The sequence below is a fragment of the Lygodium microphyllum genome, chromosome 23, assembly GCF_053477565.2.
Source record: "Lygodium microphyllum isolate KBCC chromosome 23, Lygodium_microphyllum_v1.1.10, whole genome shotgun sequence".
NCBI lineage: Eukaryota > Viridiplantae > Streptophyta > Polypodiopsida > Schizaeales > Lygodiaceae > Lygodium > Lygodium microphyllum.
This window is the reverse complement of record NC_141157.1, coordinates 4025992-4048394: the sequence shown is the minus strand read 5'-3', so window position 1 is coordinate 4048394 and position 22403 is coordinate 4025992. Positions and strand designations below refer to the sequence as shown.

The 22403-nt window shown below is 43.4% G+C and overlaps 1 protein-coding gene across 2 annotated transcripts in view; it reads right to left on the bottom strand.

The window, feature by feature from the left end:
- LOC148015820 (methionine aminopeptidase 1A-like) overlaps positions 1-22403 on the bottom strand; it is a 185330-nt gene that overhangs the window by 94769 nt on the left and 68158 nt on the right. For both annotated transcript variants that reach the window (XM_087664057.1, XM_087664058.1), the window contains exons 3-4: positions 21739-21789; positions 20939-21124 (exon numbers count right to left, since the gene is read on the bottom strand). In XM_087664057.1, coding sequence (XP_087520183.1) covers positions 20939-21124; positions 21739-21789 — 237 coding nt within the window. The remainder of the gene's footprint in view (positions 1-20938; positions 21125-21738; positions 21790-22403) is intronic.

Sequence of the window (22403 nt, the reverse complement as noted above, 5' to 3'; positions counted from 1 at the left end):
GAGGTGTGTGCGTGAGCAACCATTGCTGGCCTAGAGCACAAGCGCTCTGAGTTCTCTTTCCGCACCTTGGCAGCTTTCTGGGCGGAAAGGGAGACACGATGTGTAGGGAGTTTTTTCAGGTGCACCAGCCTCGTAGCTCAGGAGAGCAAATATGCAGCCTCCGAGATCCGTATGAGAGGATCCGTTCTAGCCCAAACGAGGTGATGGAGATTGCCACCGACTACTATAGTCGCCTCTTCCAGCAGGAGACAGCCTCAACTAGAGGATAGCGATATAGACAACAGGTCTTGGATAACATCCTGTCCCTCCTCACAGAGGAGATGGAACGCTCCCTCCTAGCCCCCTTCACAGAGAAGGAACTAGAGGAAGCTTTCCATACATAGGATGGGAAGAAATCCCGGGAGAGGATGGCCTCTCTAAGGCTTTCTTCACTACCTTGTGGAAAGTGGTGAAGGACCCTCTACTGATGGCCTTTCAGGAGATTTTCACTTCAGGACAAATGCCGAGGAGTCTATCGGCAAGCCTTATCAATATTCTCCCCAAAGGGGGAGACCGGTTGGAGCTTTCCCAATGGAGATCGATCACCTTATTGTGAGTGGCCTATAAGGCACTAGCAAAGATGATTGGTAGGCGACTATGCCCCTTGCTTCCAGGCATCATCCATGACACACAGACAAGCTTTCACCAAGATAGGAGCATCCTAGACAATGTATTCACCTTCTTTGAGGCGACAGAGTGGGCCCAGTACATTGGGCAGAGACTGACCGTACTACTCTTGGATTTTGAGAAAGCCTATGACAAGGTGAACTGGGATTTTCTAGAGGGCACCATGGTGAGGTTGGGTTTCCCCAGGCTTGGATTCGAGGGTCTCCGCACTTTACAAATCGGCCACCAATAGGGTTCTCATAGGAGGGAAGCGAGGGGAGGAGTTTCGGCTAGAGAGATCGATCCAACAGGACTGCCCCCTGGCCCCGTACCTGTTCCTTCTCTTTGCAGAGGCGATGTCTCACTTCCTTAGGTCACATGTGAGCGGTTTACGTGGCCTTCGACTTCCAGTAAGAGAGGAGACCGAGTTGTTAGACTCTGAGTATTCAGATAATACACAATCTACGTAGAGAACGACGAGTTGATGCTCGAGAGAGTGAGGTTGGCTCTTCAAGGGTTCTGTTCTGCAACGGGAGCAAAAATCAAGTGGCGAAAGTCGGTTGGTTTTCTCACAGACCCAGACTATAGCACGGAGTGGGGCGTCCACCTGGGATTTAGATGGGTGAGATAAGGACAAACCGTCTGATACCTAGGGTTCCAAGTGGAACTCAACATAACTCCCGCCCAGCAGTTTCTTCCAGTCCTCGATTCTATTCGAAGGAAGCTCACCTACTGGAGCACGGCTCGCCTCTCACTAGCCGGTCAAGCCCTGGTAGTTAACCAAGTCCTCCTAGCGACGGCCTAGTACATTCGCCTCGTGTTGGTGCTTCTCCTCCTCCTGCATAATGCAACTTCGCCGCCTAGAGCGGAATTTCCTTTAGTCCAGGTCAGACAGCTCCAGGGATTCCAGGGCCAAGGTGGCGTGGGCGACTATTATACGACATTGATTAGAGGGAGGGCTTGGGATCATAGACCCAGAGTATCAAAGTATGGCCCTCCTCGGCAAGCTAGTTGTCCGTGGCCTCACACCGGGAGGGCAGACCTAGAAGGTCCTATCCCAGGAGGGTCTTCAGGACTGTAGACCGAGGCTTGGCGGTGAGTGGAGGCCCTCCCTGAGATTAATCTTCATGTCAGCCCAAATCACCCCCGCCCCCCCAGATCACCCTTCCTACGCAACTTGCTCTGCGTGTGGCAGGGCCTCCATAAGGCCCTAATCCAGAGCCTCCCACGCTGCCAGGAGGAGATAGACCGTTAGCCGGTGATTTGGAACCCCCAGGTTAGGGACCGCAAAGGGGCACAAATTGGCGAGCGCCCCCACATCCAGTGAGCTGGTTGGGAAGCTCGCCCGGCTCGCACCACCAAGGCCATGACGAGAGGTGTACAGGATAGCGGACGAGGAGGTGCTGAAGCGAGTATCAGGCTGCCAGCGAGGAGTGGAGCTAAGAAGAAGGGAGATAGACGCACCGATACCTTAGGAGTGGCTTGCTTCCCCGATCCGAGAGCCGATAGAGCCTGGAGAGGTATGGGCCACTAGGTTTTCACCAGCAGGCATCCCCCTACAGGTGGCAAGAAGAGTAGGTGGCGCTCCACCTGGCACCTTTCTCACAGTGCAGGAGAGGGGGGCGTCTGGCTCTTAACAAAGGGCAGTAGGACGAGGGAATAGCTGTCCTTTCATGGAAGATTATCCGGGTGGTTGGCCTTCAAGGAAAGACATGGCGGCTGGACCCTTTGGTCTTTTGGCAGAAACTCAGGGAGTGGTGCCTCTGGATCTGGGAAGAAAGCTCCACTTGATGAGCTAGAGTGGGATCCGGGAGAGTGGCTTTGGCCGGCCATTGCGGTCGCCAAGAAGCCACCAAGGTTCCTGGAGTACACCGCCAGAATTGGCAAACATGTACTGATGCAGGAGGACATGGATTGGGAGCTGTCACGTAGCAGGCACTGGGCGGAGCACAGCATCACGAAGCCGTTCCGACGGACCTTCTGGCGCCGCCTATGGGATAGCTAGAGGCTGAGGAGGGTATCCTATTTTTTATGGCTGGTGGCACATGGAGGCTTGGCGATGGGAAGCTGGCTTGCCCAGATGCAGAAGGAGAGAGTTTGTAAGTGTTGCACACAGTAGTCTATGGAAACCCCAAAGCACTGCCTTTGGTCGTGTGAGGCAGCACAGCTCGTGTGGAGAGGAGTATGCCCCATCCTGGGCCACATAGCACCCAGCCTTGGATGTATCTCTTGGAGTGCTTTCTACTGGCAGGCGGTCAGCCAGGGCCGTCACCTTTTGTATGAGGCCAGGATGCAGGATACGATATTCATTATCGAGGCAGGGTCATGCGCAATGGTGGGTTTAGAGACTCTACCCATCCGCTGGGTACTGGAGCCCACAGCAGACCACTCTGAGGTATGGGAATTCATAGAGAGTCTTATTGGTTGGCATATCTGGAAGGCGTAGTGTCAGGTGGCTGTCAGCGGAGAGAGACTTTCAGTACAGGCAACCTTAGCAGAGCTTTAGACCTCCATCATCCACTCCCTTCGAGGCCGATGGGATCAGGTGTAGGGCGAGTCCAAAGCTCGTCAGGAGCTCCGAGGTCATTTCATACGCACTTGGGGCGGCCAGGACCTATTCTTCGTGATACAGGCAGGTAGCCCCAGATGGCGATACACCCCCCCTCCATGGCGTCTTGCCCCTATCCCCCCCAGACCACCTTGAGAGGCTTGTATATACTGATGTATCTATGACTTTCACCAGCTCCAACTTGGTTTATTGAGCATGAGCACTTCTTTGTATTCAGGTTTTTTTCTGAAGTAATATAATTAGACACTTTATTTGCCAAAAAAAAAAGGCATGCACAAGGATCCCGGCAATGCAAGGAATGTAAACATAATACAATCGACGGTTGACAGGGGGTGCACACACCTATTTGCAAATTAACAATCACAGTTCAATATATTTTATACATTGTGGCTGAACACAATAAAAGAGTGCAACCACCATACACCTACACATGCCCATGGACACGTGCATGTGCACACATCTTTTCAAGTAAAATGAGTTGAATGTAATACAAATGTACAATACCTCTAGTACTTAGAACACAACACACATTGAAAGCATTGAGAAAAACATGAATACATACAGTGGTCAATCTCATAAAGAGAGAGAGAAGTGCTGAGGTGAACTCCCAAAAATGCTGCAACTGTCAAAGGACAGATCATTAAATACAATATGATTGCAAGATCGCCAAACTGCCCAAAAACCCAATATCTCAGCCAGTCAAAGAAGTATAAGTGAGAGCATAAGGCAGCAGGACAATGCTAAAGAGCCAACACAACTTCCCAAAACAAGCTCTCAAATATCCTAAGACATTGTCAAGGACAGAGTAAGAGATGGAGCAGCCCCAAAGAACATGTTGAATTGTTTCCTAAGCTGTCATGCAACAGACACAATTCAATCCCCTCGAACCATACTTAGCAAGCAGCTGACCAATGGCCTTTTTCCTTCGTCATTGAGCCACCATCCCTTGCTACTAGGTTACCCATCACCTCATAGCAGGCAAAAACGTCAAAAAATGTTTAGAAACAAAACGTTAGAAACGTGTTTCGTAAGTTTCTTTCAAAAGGGGGTAAAATAAGAAACGCGGGTCTTTTTATATAGGGATTTTTTAATAGTTTTAACTAAGGAAAGAGGTTTTAAACCTCTATGGAACTCTCTCTTAAACAAAGACAAGCCAATGCTCGAGTGATAATACATGAGAGTCAATTGAGAATAATATGTTACACATCCATGATCCCTTATTGACTTATGTCAAGGTTAGTCTTTAGACAAGTTATACTATGGTTCAAACCTCAAACATTATGATTCATACATATCACATGAAGAAAATTGAAATAAACATGTAAATAGCTCATGTACCATATGGACTGAGTCAAGTTGCAACATCATGATTCTCATTCCAAAACAAACTGACAAAATGTCAAAATCAAAATGAATCATAATATATCATAAATAACTCGTAAATGAGACTAAAGTCGTATAATAATCAACTCTCAAGACAAGAATAGAATCTAGATACTAGATTGACAAATTTCAATAACTAAACAAAATCCCATAAAAGTAAGACTGTCATCCGAAATCTTGAGTCCTCATGAGTCATTACTCATCATCATGATCGTGTTTAACATTGCCTGGCAATTTTTATCAAAAAAACCATGTTTTTGGATCTCATCTTTTTTATTAAAAAACCCCATGTCTTTAACTGTCAGAAAACATTTCTTACTTTAAGAACATTTCGTAAGTTTCAAACTCAAAGAAACTCATTTTTTTGCTGTTATGCATCACCTAGCCCTTAGTCTATAATGTTATTTTCTAGCAGGTTTCAGCACCTTCAATAGCTCCTTGCAATCGTCTCTCAAATAGGTCAAAGGCTTCACTCACCCATTCCGGATTGGACGCCACTAGATTCATCCATTTAGGACCTCTCCACTTCCATTGGCCGATGGTGGCCTCCCATCGCATCCATCTTTCATCTAGAGAGGGGGTCATACTCCTTGGTTGCCTTTGCTCATCAACAAATTTCATCGATTGTGCCACTCTTCTTGTCACCTCGATTTCATTTCTTCTCCTTTGGCTTTCCGCCACATCCATGATATAAGGATATGTTAGAAGAAGTGTGTCTATGTCTTCTACCTGTACAGTCACCTCCGGCCTACCAGCCTCAATCTAAGGTTGTGTGCATGCCCAAAATGGGCAGCAATCCTGGGCATCCTGTTCACCATCAGTCAAGCATGCATATAAGCCAAATGGGCAGCACAAATACATTCAGCACGAGCAGGCAGACTTGGACGGGCACATTCAGGCCAGGCAACATCATTTGAGTGGTCTCACCTGCATGAAATGCAAGTTGGCCAACAGCAGGCCGGCCAGTTTTCTAGGCTTACATTATTTATTTCCGCCCCACTCCAAAGTGCATTGTATCTTTCATTCCAGCCTCCCTCATCCTTCTTGTCATAACCTCCTGCCTCTGTCTGGCACTCTCACTCAACACATACCAGCTGTGTGGAAGGGGCTAACAGATTGCAGCCTTGTACCTCTGTATTTCAATTAGATTTGTTCCTTCGATTACGCTGTGCTCAATTTGTCTCCATCTTCTCTTCTGACTTCCTGTTCATGTTATTTTCCATTGTGCACTCTTAGTCTGTTACAGTTACAACCCTATGTAGATTGTGATCAAGAAGTGCATAAATGTAAACAGAATTTCTCAAAACCTATGCAGTCTACATTCAAAGATGATTGATTTGATTGTAGACATGACAAGTGTCAGACAGGATTGCTGATGTGGTAGACTGATGTGGCAGTTGGCTGAATAATTAATTCATACTTAAATTATTTCTTATTTTTCAGTATTAAAAGTTATATTTTGCTTTTTAAGTCCTGTTTTTCTTTCTAAAGCTGATTTTTGCAGTTTTGCTTTGCTTTTCTAACAAAAGAAGGCCACACATGCCAAGTTGGGAGCAAGACAACATAAACAAGAATGGGTACTGTTGTTTTCAATGAGATGAGAATGTCTACTAATCAACATGGGCTGCTCTGGTAGTAATATTTCTACTTTTGAGTGTTCTCATTGGTGTTTACAGCAGATTTGTTATTTTTCCTAGTTGGCAATACTGCTGGTTGCCCTCACGATGTTGTTTACTTGCTATGAGCTATGCAGACCCAAACAAAACTGATTCATTGCGGTTCATGGCTGTTTCTTATGTCGTAGAGGCTAATCGTCAGTTTTGATGCTGTTCTACATTGTGGAAGCTAACAACTAACTGTTCACAATGTTCTCGACTCAACACACATGGCAGGAGACCCATACTATGTTAAATCAGCTCAATTGATTCAATGCATGTTTGTTTGCAACTGAGATTGAAACCAGCCTTCCTCCTCGGATAGGGTGGTAAAATCTGATCAAGCACTTAACTATAGCAATTAATAACTAAGCATACACTAAAATGCACATTACCTTAACAATCTCGAACGATAGACACTAGGTTTGCCCCCACATTGATGCCCCTTTCGGTATTTCTTTATCCTTAATCGCCAATGGACAATGTACAAGTTAAAATTCCACAATCTCCTTTGCTGATCCAAAAGCCCCTTACTGTACATACAATCAACATGCAAGTTGGGCCAATTGCCCCTTCAATTTCACCCAAGAATTGTACAAATGGAACCACAAACTGGCCAAATGCTGCCCCAATTTACAATGAATGGGCTAGTATCTGAATTCCCTGACAATTACACAAATTTCAGGTGTTGAATTCAGTGTATGATGCCTTCTCCTAGTGGCATGGGTCCCGAGATGGCTATCAAACCCTAATTTCTGCAGAAGTTAAGGGTCTACGGCAGAAATTCTCCTGCTCTCCACCAAATATGGTTGTGATCTGCTCCAAATGGCTGAGAAATGCTGAGAATGAGTGAGTAAAAGCTGGAGAAGGTGAGAGAATTCCAAAGAGAGAAAATTCAGAAATTCTTCATGGAGAAACCCTTCAAATTGGCTGCTGTCTGTCAAAAACTACCCCAAGAACTATCACCCCCACTCCCAAAGATGCCAGAAATTGCTATCACCAGCCATTAACTACAGTTGCCAACTCCTATAGACTCCAAAATTGTTGTCCCTGTATCAGATGGATTGATTGCTGCTGTTCCAGCCTCTAGAAGGTCACCCACATCAAGAAAATCAGACCAACAGCCTATTCCCTCTCTCTCTCCTTCAACCAGAATGAACTAAATTCCTATTTTCAGCCTCCAGAAACGTTTTTCAATCTTGCACAAACATTTTTGCCAAGTAGCAACCTTCTAAACCCATTTTTCAGCATTATCCAACCATTAACTTAATTTTTAGAATCAAATAACTCTAAAAATTAATTTCAACCCTTTTAACCCTGCCCAAAATTAAATGGGCCCATCCATAATTAAATTGGCTAAGTCATTTACAACTTGGAGTGATCCCCAACCTTTGTTGACCCTTAGACTAGCCCTAGTGTCACCACTAATACTTATTGTCCAAACAACTGTCCTAGGATCAAAACTAACACCAACTAACCCCCAAAGCCCGGCTGGCATAACTTATCACAACTTTTGCCTTTGATACCCATTGCATCCTAATTCCTTGGGATCCTTGGCCTGTTACCATGAAATAACTGCCATGTGTATCACATATGCTAAACAACCTTGCACATTTAATTAATAACATAATCAAATGTTATTAGCAAGATTCAAGCATCTCAAAATTTCACGTTTCTGTGGCATAGATCATGTATTGCATCTTGTACTGGAGAGATCTGGGACTCTTCTGAGTAGTAGAAGAGCCAATTAATTGTACTTTCATGTATCTTGGATTAAAGGTATAAAAAAGTAAAAAAATACCACTAGGGACACAAAAGGTTTTTGAACCAATGTTGTGTCAATGTACTTAAGAGTACTTATGCAAGAACACTCTAGTTCCCCCTGTTCTTTTATTCAAGCTATTCGATTTATTTCTATTGTTTTACTAAGGAAGGAATCGTTTTACCATAACAAGGAAAAAGGCTCAGATCAAGGCATGCGTTGTGCATTGTTAAAGGTAAAGTCAATGGCAGTACTTAGCCTTTGTATAAAAACTGTGTAGTCATGATTAACAAATGTGCAATACGACTTAAAAGTTGCGACAAACCTGAAGTTAGTTTTGCAAAGAACTGAAAATATAGTGGATCAACTCAAGTGGATTATGGCATAAGTCGAAATTTCATCTCGAGTAAGGTATTCCAATCAACCTGATGGACCACCTCCTTGCACCCCATTATCTCCTTTGTAATCTACATTCTCGTAATTTTCCCTAATCAAGAGATCGTGAGTTCCTAAATCAATTGTGCATGCCAAGTCAAGGGCTATCAAATGTGATGAATTGCGGTTACGTCGAAGGTGTTGGATGGTACTAATCCTCATTAATATACAAAGTAATATGAATGTCACACACGAGATGCTAATCTTAGTTAAAGAGAGGAGCAAGATCATGTATGGAATTGACGTAGGCATGAAGTATATATTTACTATAATAATATAGACCAAAGTTCAACAATCCATACCCTCTATAATTTCTATTGATTCTGTGAAATGGGGCATACGAAATGTATTGCTATCACCCTAGGTTTCATGCTCTTTGCATTTACTATTGTTCTCTCTTCTTACCATTTATTTGTGCACTATGTTGCTTTGAGACCCTTTGAGTCTCTTAGTATATAGAAATAAGAAGAAACAATGGCTCTCGCCAAAACCTCAAAGCGACCAGTAGTAGGATATGTGAAGATATTCTAGGGTTTGCACTGAGGAAACACAACATGTATGACCAAGACTGAACACAAAGACTCAAACAGAGACAAGCAAAACTCAAAACCCTCAAAACCCTCAAAACAAATCGCAAAATTCAAAACGCAAAAAGTCAAAACTCAAACATAGGGAGAAGAAACTCTGAAGTGAATGAATGATGTAAATGAATGTAAGAGTATACAAAATGCCCAAGAGCAGAGCAATGCAATATCAGAGAGTGATGTCCACCCGAGACAGATCCCATGTGCTGTGGCCACCAGTCAAAGTGTGGAGTGCGCAAAACACCAAACACTGATCACTAAAGTGTCAGGCAACTAAGGCGACAATAGGAGAGGTGTTTGTTGATGTAGACGGCCTACTGAACAGTAGAAACGCAGATATTGCAACGATCGCCCAGTGGAAAGATAGTGGCGCACTATCGCTTGACACCAAATACTAACAACGCAAGCTAATCAGGTGCTATGATGATGCAGCAAATGGAGACCTCCAAACAGCAAGCCAATGGCTGAAAATAGGCCGCCTAAGGCTAGATAGTGATGGGCTGCAATCGATGATAGCTAGACAGTAGATGGTAGGTGGTTGATGGCTGAAAATTGCATGGTAGAGGGAGAAACCTACACAAAAGGATAAAGTTGAATGGTGGGCAACGTGTCTATTTATAGATGTTGAAGGGTGCACCAAAAAATTAGGGTTTTGGGGGACCACTGAAACTCTCTCAAACCACGCACCAAATTTGCATTTTCCATTAATTAACCATGTTTTGGGAGCTGTTTAAAAATGCTAATCAGCTATAAAGCATGTTTTAGCTCAAAATCCCCTCTCAAGCCCAAGATTGAGCCTAAAAGAAAAGGCCTGCAATGTTTACCCCAAGGTGTCCCACCCCAAAGTAACCAGGGCATCAAACAAAGGGTGCACATCAGTTGCCCAATGGCCTACCAAGACTATAGAGACGATGGTTATCTTACGAAGGGAGTTCAAGTAGTCACCCCAGAGAGGACAAGGCATCGAACAAAGGGTGCTCATCGACTACCCAATGGTCTACTAGGCCCTACAAAGGCGGATGAAACCACATTGAACTTTTTTGTTGTTTCTTTTTTTGTGAAAAGTTAGTTTTAGGGGGTGGCGGCTAATTAAGTAATAGTGACCCACAAGACAAGAGTAGGTATGATACACCCAACACATCACAAAACAATACAAGCTTGCCCAACCACTCAAGGATGTCAATGACGCGGAAAAGATGATGAAGTATCATGTGAAGAAGAATGGTAGTATGATCCGCTGGTGGAAACAACTTAGGATTCGTCCAATGGTACTCTGCACAATGGGATGCACAGTATGCTACATGCTAAAGAATACTCATGTAGCAGATCCCACTTGGACACTGTCCCTTGTGGAAAAATTGTTCACTTGCCCAAGCGCCCTAGTACAAAGATGATAAAATCATGTACTATATAGGAGAAGGTACAACAAGGGGAAGGCTGATATCAAAGACTGTTGGGTGGAGTGGACAAAGGAAGCAACAGGAGACGGAGGCAAGAAGCAAAGCGTGCTGCTGAAGTTATATTACTGAAGTTATATAGAATACAAAAGATACACCTAATATAATGAAATCCTAACCTAACATGATGAAACCCTAACCGGGTGTCATACATGTACTAGGTGTCCCAACTGGAACTAGTACTAAGTGTTCCATAGGTCCCAACTGATAATATCTAGGCCTACAAGGCACATACCAAGGAATAAGTGACACCTATGGATAGCCCATAGAGTGGCCTACAAACCCCCCTCGACGGTATGGGCTGAAGTATCCTAGAAACGTCTCAAGATACCTGAAAGACTAAGTCATGGTTGCACAAATTCATCCAATGTGGATATAGCAATCTATGACTGTACAGAGAAGGCAGATCACGCAACAAAAGGGACCAAGTGTAAAGCTTGTCGAAAAGCTTCAAACTTAGGCCGCGGAAGAGCCTTAGTGAATAGATCTGCCAAGTTGTCCTCAGTGGGAACATAAGACAACTTGATGTCACCATCTTACCATCTCTCTCTGACATAATGATAATGAACCTCAATGTGCTTTGTGCGAGCATGAAACACTGGATTTCGTGCTATAGCCAAAGCACTCTTACTGTCAGTATGGATGACGGTAGGAGCTGTCTGACCAACCAGAAGATCTGCAAGTAATTTCCATAGCCAAACATACTCTACTGTAGCTGTGAAAGCTGCTCTCTACTCAGCTTCACAACTAGATGTGGCAACTGTAGCCTGCTTCTTGCTGAACCATGAGATGCATGAAGAACCAAGCATAAAACAATTGCCACTGTGGGATCTACGTGTATCCTGGCAACCAGCCCAATCACTATCAGTGAACCCATGCATGATAAGTGAAGTATCAGCCCTGTAGAGAAGGCCCAAGTATTGTGTGCCTTTGATGTACCTGAAGACATGTTTCACTGCGTGCCAATGGTGATGAGTGGGACTGTGCATGTATCTGCTCAACTGAGAAACCACATACTGCAAGTCTGGCCGAGTATGACATAGATAAAGCAAACAACCAACTGCCTGATGATAGGAGGTAGCATCACATGGACCACTGCCATCTTCAGCAGAGAAATGAAAACCAGTCTCTAATGGGGTGGAGACACGCTTACAATCCTCCATCTGAAATCTATGTAGAAGCTGCCCAATGTACTTCGATTGTGACATCAAAATTCCCCCCTCAGATCGAGCAAATTGAATGCCCAAATAGTAGTGCAACTGGCCAAGATCAGTCATGGAAAAAGACTGCTGTAATTCCCGCTTGAAATCTGCAATTTTCTCGGGATGTGGCCCAGTGAGAATCATATCATCCACATAGAGGATCAAAATCAGCAAATCTGCCCCCCTCTTGCGGATATATAAAGTCACTTCTGTAGGACTATTCTGAAAGCCAAGGCTGAGCAAATGAGTGTGTATCCTGTCATACCAAGCCTTGGGTGCCTGTTTCAATCCATATAAGGCTTTCTTAAGCCGGCATACCTTGCGTTCAGACCCTTCAACCTCAAAGCCTGGAGGTTGAGCAACATAGACTTCCTCTGCCAAAAGACCATTGAGAAATGCTGTCTTTATATCCAACTGATGTACCTCCCAATTATTATGGGTAGCCAGGGCAATAGCACATCTAATGGTGGTGATGCATGAAGTGGGGGCAAAGGTCTCTTCATAATCAATGCCCTCCTTCTGAGCATAGCCTTTGGCCACAAGACAGGCTTTGTACCTGTCAACTGAACCATCAGCTTTTCTTTTTACCTTGTATACCCACTTAGTCCCTACTGCATGTTTGCCTGCAGGCAAGTAACATAACTCCCATGTTTTGTTTGCATGAATGGAGTCCAATTCATCCTACATGGCTTTCATCCACAATTCATTTGAGAAGGCATCTTTGTGACAAACAGGCTCCTCATCAAATGCTATAGCAATCAATGCATGAGCAACCGAGTTTGCCAAATCTCTTTTGGCTGCAGCTCTCGTACGGGCCTGCAAAGGAGCATCTAACTTGTTGTCCTTCAAAGTTTCAAAGAGCCAACAAGGAGCTCTTTTAGGCTCTCTAATATCAGCCAATTCTTGCTCTACTGGCTCTTCCACAATGTCTTCAGTAGCACGTGGCATCTGTGTCAAAACAGGTGGCTGTCCGGACTGTATAGTAGGCTGTAAATGAGCATTAGGTGGAGGAGCATAACCCTGTGGTGCATCATCTGAGGCATCAGATCCAAGCAATGGCACAAGACTATCAAAAATATCTGAGACACCAAGTGTAGACTGCACTTTGCAGTCCCGCAAAGGCATGGAAGATGTCTCATCAAAGATGACATCTCTACTGACAATTACCCTCTTGGTGGAAGGCTCATAAAGTTTATAACCCTTACTCTCTGCACTGTATCCCAAAAATATACATTTTATAGCCTTATCATCCAGCTTTTTCCACCTCTGTGAAGGCACATGTGCATAGGCCAAACACCCAAAAGTACGCATGTGAGAAATGGTTGGCTTGTGTCCTTTCCAAGCCTCATAGGATGTGATTGTTTTCAATGCTTTGGTCGGGCTCCTGTTGAGCACATAATTGGCACACATCACTGCATCCAGCCAAAACATATTGGGCAAATTCTTGCCCTTAAGCATACACCTGGCCATTTCCATAATTGTCCTATTCTTTCTCTCAGCAACTCCATTCTGCTGAGGAGAGTAAGGCACTATACACTCATGATGAATACCATGGGATTTCATGTAAGCATTAAATTCCTCTGACATATATTCACCACCTCTGTCTGATCTCAAGTGTGCAATCTTTAAGCCTGAATCATTTTCAGCCAAGGCAATGAAATGCTTGAAGCAGGTAAACACCTCTGACTACTTCAATGCAAAGATCCAAGTATACATGGTAAAGTCGTCAATGAATGTCACAAAATAATAGAAACCTCCAATTGAAGCAGCCCGAATAGGACCACACACATCACTGTGAATCAAGAATAGCTTGCGTGATGCCCCAACTCTACCATCCTTAGGTATGACAAAGCGGTGCATCTTGCCAAGCAAGCAAGCTTCACAAACATGCTTATGAGGAATCTGCATTTGTGGCATATCTTCAACCATTTTAGGCAACCTTACCATAGCATTAAAGTTAAGATGCCCAAACCTCTCATGCCACAAGTAAGTATCACACAAAACATCTGCATCAACTGCATGAGCATCATGAGCTGAACTGTCATATGCATCCAAGCTGTACAAGCCCCCCTAAAGAGTACCAGTCAATATAATAGCATCGGCATGACTCAAGACATAGACTGCACACCTATGCCCATCAAAGACAATCCGAAATCCACATGTAGCTATGGCTGAAATAGAAATCAGATTTTTTTCGTATGCCTGGTACATACAAAACATTCTCCAGAGTGACAACACTGCCTGTAACTGATGTAACAGCCACCTGCCCAATACCCTTAACCATATAAGATGCATTGTTGGCACGTGTCACGGAACCCCTCTTTGGGGCATCAGTAAGAGAAGTAAACAAAGTTTTACAGGAGGTAATGCGCTTAGAAGCACCACTGTCAAAGAACCATGTAGAGGCTGAAACTGCCATACAAGCATGTGAACTTGTATCATGCACTAGAGGATTGTAATGGCATTGAACAATGAAGCCCCAATTCTGATCCCTGGCATAATTAGCTTGCTCATTAGCATGCCCATGTGTATTTGCATAAGTGCCAGAGGTAGAAGTGACTGAAAGTCCAGCTTCTTTCTTCTTCTTTTCAGAAGCAGTCCTCTTCCTACATTCAGCAATTTCATGGCCCGGCTTCCTGCAGTAATTGCACCTCTTTTTCTTCTTTTGATCACCCTGAGAGGATGAAGTAGAAGGCTGATTAGTTGCTGTATTTTTGGGGACAGATTTCTGAAATCTCCCCTTATTCCAATCATTGGCTGCAAATGCCTGATCTGAGTGCATACTAGCATTCCGATTCACACGGCTCTGCTCCTCCTGCAATAAAAGGGCAACCAATTGAACCAAGGAATAATAGTTGGCATTGCCCATGGCAACCAACCTCAAGGTAGTGGCGAAACCTTGGTAAGAGTCAGGCAACCCATCCAATGTGCCTGATACAAGTTGTAAGTCAGGGATGTCCTCATCAATATTGACCAATTGCTCCATTAAATCTTGAATAGCTGTAAGATATGCATCCATATTATCACCCTCATTCAGACGAGTATCCTTCAGTTGCTTGCGAAGATAAGCAACACGGGCCTCATTGCGTACCTAATACAAGGAAGCAAGCTTATCCCAAGAGTCCTTAGCAGTAGTGCATGATCTGATATGAGGAACAATACTTCTTCTGATAGATAGAGCAATAAATGCCTGTGCTTTAGCATCACAGCCATCCCACTATATCATCTCCTGAGTAGGAGGAATGAAGGCATCACGAGAAGAACCAGTGGATGTAACATCACTGGAAGAAGGTGTAGCCTGCCTGACGGGCCTAGGCTCATTGCCAAATACTAGATTCCACAAGTTCTTGGAAACCAAGACATGCTTCATCATGAATGACCACATAGGGTAGTTAACCCCATCAAGCTTATCATCAGCACCGAAGGCCCCAAAGAAATCATCTTTGCCACCAGCCATTATGCAGACAAATGCACAAGAATGACAAAAGCAAAGATTAGGAGCCTCAAGCTCTCAACTGCAAATACCAATTACTGACTCCACAAGCCTCAAGGCTTTCCAGGCATAAACCAACTGTATGACCAACTGAAATCTGCCAGCAATATTTGAATGTACCTGAAAAGACAAATCCCCGCAGGCAAAATTCAAACTGAATGCAGGAGTTTCAGTCAACCAGTTGACTGGTCAACCCTAAAAGTCAACACTGGTCAAACACACAGTAAATCAGCTTTGACCAACTCGCCACCAGTAGATGTATGTCTGCAACAGCAAATACTACTGCTGTAACTACAAAACCACTCAATAAACAAGCTGTTTTGGCCAAAACCGGGGCAGTTTTGACCAAAATGGTCGTAGTTTTTTACCACGAATGTCAAAATCCAGCAAGACCAAGGCAAATGGAACTAGAAGAGAAGGACGACCAGATCTGTACCAAATTTGACCCAAAACAGTCTCCGAAACCCTAAAACCAGAAGTGGTTTTTGCAAAACCGGAGGTGGTTTTGGAGCAGAAAAGTGATTTTGACCTGATTTTTGCACCAACTAGGGGCGTCCTGACTTGTAGAACACAGCCATGCCAAAAAGTTTGCACTTTGCCAAAACCGTTGTGTGCAAGAAGTGGTTTTCTGACGCAGCAGGTGGTTTTGACAGAAAACAGGCGGTTTTGGCCCAAATGAAGGCTGAATCAGCTTGAATGGAGTCCCCCAAGGTTGGAGAAGCAGCAAGAAGAATGGGAGATCAGATTTGAAGCACTTTCCCGTGACGAAGCTTCGAACAATGGCTGGAAACTCTAGAAAATGGCGATGGGAAGCCTCCTGGGAGTGATGACCAGCAAGAAGAGGAAGTGGGAGGGTCAGATCTGAAGCAATGAAGTGATGGTAACCCGCTTTGATACCATTGTTGGGTGGAGTGGACAACGGAAGCAACAGGAGACGGAGGCAAGAAGCAAAGCGTGCTGCTGAAGTTGTATTACTGAAGTTATATAGAATACAAAAGATACACCTAATATAATGAAACCCTAACCTAACATGATGAAGCCCTAACTGGGTGTCATACATGAACTAGGTGTCCCAACTGGAACTAGTACTAAGTGTTCCATAGGTCCTAACTGATAATATCTAGGCCTACAAGGCACATACCAAGGAATGAGTGACACCTATGGATAGCCCATAGAGTGGCCTACAAAGACAAGTGCCAAAAACTATAGAATACCAAGAAGGATAGGAACCCCCTCTCAATCTAGATGCCGATGCCGAAGAAGAAAGAGGAGTCCGAAAATGTCGGTCTTCGTGCGATGCCAAGAACCATGTGGATGAATATGATGCAGCATCCCTACTAAAACAGCAAGGATAGAAGTCATCATCATGATTGCATCAAAAGAGATGCTACACAGTCCACCATGGGACAGAAAGCCTCCATACTAGTAAAAGAGTAAAACTCCAAGTAGATGGAACCCTAAAAGAAATGGCATGCATCTCCTGTATCCAGCTCAGAAGAGTCTGGTGAAAGCCTACATGTTAGCTCTACATTGAAATATAAAACCCTGCAAAAATATATTTTAATGAAAAATCAAAATTTGCAAACACAGATGTGAGCAATGAGATGCTCCAAAAACACCACTGAAAATAAAATAAAATAAAATAAAGCAACGCTAAGTGTAAGGCAATGAGTATAAGTATCCAACGGAAGTCTACAAAGAGAGAGGCTAAGTGTGTGGCCACCATCACGTATAGCGAGGTGGGGAAGTAGTCCTAGAAGGTGCAGTGGAGGTTCTAGGAATGGATACGTTAAGTGTAATAGGTGAGTCACTAGCAGACCAATCAACCAATCCTTCAAGAATAAGGAAGGAGATAGGTTGTTGAGGCCATCCACGTGCCATATACCCAGTAGCCACTAGGGTAGATGGAATAGATGGCACAGCAACCGGGGGTGTAGCTCCACTAGACTAGCCAACCGGAGTGGAGGCAGTCGCAGCAATCTGTTGTGGTTTTCTAGAAGAAAGAAAGACCTTGGGCCTTGGTACAACACTTCTCATCCACATGGCCCAATGTCTAGCAGTGTGTGCAAAATCTATTTTTCTTAGAAATCTGCTGCCAAATGGATTGTGTTTCTTTGTTTTTGTCGAAGAAATTGGCGTCACCATTGTTTTGGCTTGCCTTTGCATCATGCAAGTTCTTGCCACTGTTGGTTTTCGCTCTTGAAGAAGAGGCAACCAACCCTCGCCCCCTCTAAATGGATGTGTGTGAAGGACTTCTTGTGGACTTGATCATACATCCTCGCGTAACACAAGAACTCATACTTGGACTTATAGAAGGTCGATAATCTAGATAGTGAGACCGTTTGACTTTGGGAAGCCAATAGTGGCAAACTCACCAAGTAACCACCGATATTTGGCCAACTTGACTTTCAAATCATCCCTTTTCTTAATGAAAAACTCTTGAAGCTCAAAATCGAGATTGATACATCGAGTGTGATCTCGAGCCACATAGTGGTCAATGAGATGACTCCAACGCTTAGATGCGAGAAAAAATATTGTAATTCAGACTAGAACTCAGGAAGCAACCCCTACATTAACTCAACATTGGATATGACATTGCAAGCTCTCCATTGACAGATATGATCAAGGTAAGCTACCGACATAGGCTTGGTACCAACAACGAGATCTCAAAGTCCCTGAGATTCAAGCACTTGTTACATGAAGTTCAACCGACTCGTGAAATTTGACTCATTAAAGCGTGTCTTATCTGTGAAGGCATTCTTGGTCATTGCAACATGAGTGGTAGTGCTAAGAGATGAAAAAGGTGTGTAATGGAGCTAGGGTGGATAGGGAGGATAGGGAGATAGACTGAAGTATATTGGGGAAGTAATCCCAAAGTGTCCACCATGCATACAAAAAGTGTGCATAGCGGATCCAAATGTGGGCAAGAGCGGATTGGGTATGGGCATGGTAACTGCCTATGAAGCCCAAGGTAGAGGGGTAGGGATACGAGGAGTAGTGGATGGAAATCCCTACGTAGAAGTAAACCCAAGGGATGTGTAATGACAATCCATAAGCAGAGGATGGATATCCTTACGTTTGAAAGGTCATGTGAGGGGTTTATGAGTATCCAAGGGTTGTGAGGGGGATGCCCATCACAACCATCCCAGAATGGAAGGATGGGGTAAAGTGGGGATAGGTGTAAGGTGCAGTGTTTAAGGGTGGCATACCCCCTAACAATGCACCAAGAGGTGGAGTGAATGGAGAATAGATAGATGGTGGGATGGAGAAAGAGAAAGTGTCAATAGCGAAGACGGAAGATCCAACCCCTAGTGTGCTTTGAGAAAAAGTGAAATGTAATCCAAGATTTTGGAATGAAAATGTGAGTAGACCAGAATGTGGAGAAGATAGTGATGGAAGGGAAGGGAATTGAGAAGTGTAATTTACTTGCTCAAATGAAGCAGATAGTAGAGACACACCTGATGAAGAGTATCTAATTCAAGAGTCTCCTCCATTAAAGTTAACATATTGAAAACCATCTGACCCGTGCACGCCAAAAGGAAAAAAAGAGAGAGTTTTGGCTCATACGACTCAAAAAGGTTATACGAGCCTGACATAAACCCTAGCTAAGATAAAGGAGATAGATTGCAAGACGCACCGAAAGTTGTAGTCCCTCCAAGATCAAAGATATGGCAAGTCTCGCCAATCAATCCATACAAAGTAGGACTCGTTGGAGGAGTGTAAACCGAACTATACATGATACGCAATTAGTCCTCAAACTCTATAAGATGACCAAAACAAGAAGAATAAGATGGTCAAGGTGAAGGTGTGTCTACTTACTCCTCAAGACCATAATGCCTTCTCAGAGCCTCCAATGATGGAGAAGCTTGATAGGGCATCATAGGATCCGAAGAAAAAGGTGCCTGAGACATTATGAGTCAGAATTGAGTCGGGTGTGAGTCTCACACAAAGACTAGCCTATACAATCACCGTAGGATGCTCTTTAAAAGAGCACCAGCTCTAACATCATGTGAAAATATGCTAGGGTTTCCACTGAGAAAACACAGCATGTATAACCAAGACTGAAACACAAAGACTCGGACAGAAACAAGCAAAACTGAAATCCTAAACGCAAAACTCAAAGACAAAGACAAACACAGAGAAAAGAAACTCTGAAGTGAATGAATGTTATAAGAAACAAGAGAGGTGTTTGCTAATGTAACAGCCTACTGGACAACAAAACGTAGGTACTACAATAGTCGCCCAGTGGGAGAGATGGCAGCAGTCTGTCACTAGCACCAAATGCTCAAAACACAAGCTAATCAGGTGCTATGATGATGCAACAGATGGAGACCTCCAAACAATAAGGCAATGGCTGAAAGCATGCCATCTAGGGCTGGATAGTAATGGGTTGTAGTCCTGATGATTGGACAGCAAATGGTAGGTGGGTGATGGTTGAAATCTGCACAGTAGAATGAGAAACCAACACAAAAGGATTAGGTTGAATGGCAGGCAGCCTATCTATTTATAGATGTTGAAGGGTGCACCAAAAAATTAGGATTTTGGAGGACCACTGAAACTCTCTCGAACCACGCACCAAATTTGTATTTTTCCTTAATTAAGCATGTTTTGGGGCTGTTTAAAAATTCTAATCAACTGTAAAGTGTGTTTTAGCTCAGCAGGATAGCACCTAACCAGTGAGACCAAACAAGGGAAGAGAGAAATCTTTTTCTTTATTCAAGGACTCTATGAGAAGACATAGGAATGTAAGAAATAGGAAGTATATAGCAACAGAAAACACACACCCATAATGGATCTGATTGAAACCCTTGACTGATCAAGTAAGACACTTCAGATTCAAACAAGCCATAGTCACATTGTCTCCCTGATCGCTGTCATCCTTCAAAATACGAAGTCAGCCGTTTGTATATTTCAAGCCTCTCACAAGCATCCATCTTAAGAACTATGAACAAGCCCATGCATCTCCAGCAAACCACCTCGAGGTGCTACACCAGTGCATCCAAATTTACCTAAGGTCCACAGCTAGTTGTAATTAATCTGCCAAGCCTCCCTATCCTACCCAACCACCTTCAAAAAATATATAGTCTCTAAAAGGTGATCAATGTAACCTTGCTTTCAGCAACAGAGGTCTACCCAACAAAAAGTACATCAGTGGTGAAGACAATTAATGCATAAAACCTTTCCAGACTTTGCAAGCAATGCATTCATGTATAGTAATGTAAAACAGTAATTTAAAACCACATATAAATTATACAAATCCAAGATCATGCTTTGAGATACGGTATATAAAGTATGGGGACCATCTAAGTGATCTCATGTTGAACCTTTTGGCATTGCAAGGAACCGAGCTTCATGCTTGGTCAATGTGTGTGACATTGCCTAAGTTCCCCCGTTCATACATATATGGGGATTGAACAGCCATATGTACCGATGGTAACATAGCATGATTAATTATTGCATTTAGTATCATATACAGATGGTTGCAAGAAAATATGTTTAAGCAAACTTGAGAATACGTTATAAATTATGATTCCACATAACATGACTAAGGTGGGAAATAATAGATGTGAATTACACAAAAAAGGACAAACAAAGCAAATGCAACCACCATGCATTTACCAGGGGTGCTAATGATGTGAATTACACAAAAAAGGACAAACAAAGCAGATGCAAACACCATGCATTTACCAGGGGTGCTAATGATGTGAAAGACAAAGCATTAACCAGAACTTAGATAGCGGCAGGTAGCATACCCAGTCCAGTCAAAAAAAGGAAGCTGAGCACTTCGACCTTGCCCTTTTTTAATACAGAAGAGCCAACCCTTTGACAACGCCTCCGACACTTGCTCTTCTGGAGTGTCTGCTTTTGGCTGTGATTGTTTTGCAGCAGTATGAACTAATTTATGTGTGCTCCATGCGGCCCTGAAACAATCTTGAGTGCTACACCAACAAACAAACAACATAGTGGAGGAAGTCAAAAATGAAGGGTGGCTTGGGTGCAAAGAAACCCTCCAAATCATAGACAACCATGCCTTCGACTTCATGTCCAGTTACCCATGGTCTACATTTTCAATGCTCTGAAGTTTCCTCCAGTATCACAAGTTTTACAACCATTTACTTTTTCCTGATATGATTTTTGACTTGACATTAAGATTATGAAACAAAATAGAAACCCAGAAAACTTATTCATCTCTTAAACCTAAACAGCCTCTCTTGCTCTAAAAATCGCCCAAATACATTGTTTGCAAACAACAGGGATTTTCCTTTAGTTGAAATAATTGCCCTTCAAATGTAAACACAGTAGTTAAGGGGCATACACTACCACTGTGATCATTGTCTTAAACATAAGATGTTTCATGCTGTCATTCCTTTCAAGACTATTCATACACACACAGATATTCCTTCGCATAACCTTTCCTTTTGCAGATATGTCATTCTAGTCCAACTTCTCTCTTGGCACTTCTATACCACTCGTAAACAATCCTTTGAATGCACATATTCAGGCATGAAAAACCTATAGCAAAATTCATAGGGTTGGACAGGTAACCACAAACCAAAAGGCAGCATTTGCGCGTGGTAGTTTCAGCTCAATACATTTTGGACACCTGCATCATAAAGTAACATGAAAATTAATGAACATCTACAGCAATGATCAAATGTTTCTTCACAACAGCTCAAATGAAATAAATAAATTCAACTTAGCTCCAGACCACTCTTTCTTGACTAAATTCAGGTCACTCAATGGTCCAACTGTAAGTAGACCAACTTGTGCTGCCATATCATACAGGCCACCTCATAAGTCGCCCTTCCAACGATTTCCACACAGCACTGGTGGTTGTGGCATATCCAACTGCAGGGGGTTCTTGCCTATGAAGATCTCTGCTTCTCCTCCATCAGTAGCAATACAGAAGCATTAATCAAAATAGAACCTTCATACTTTCCTGAAATGTCTCTGATCAGTGTGAACCAATCTGAAGAAAACTGCATCACTATGAGCTGTTGAAAGCTGTCATTTCATAGGTCAGAGCCCAGTGCTGAAGCTGTAGCCAACTTGTTTTGTTGACTATTTTACTGTTGATCTACTTCCACCCATCATTTCCTAAAAAGTGTGCGAGAGTATCACACCATCATTTCCTAGAAAGTGAAGGAGTGTAGCCACAATGATACAATTGCATTTCAAGATTCTTGGTGTGGAAAGAGAAAGCCTGAGGACTGTCTA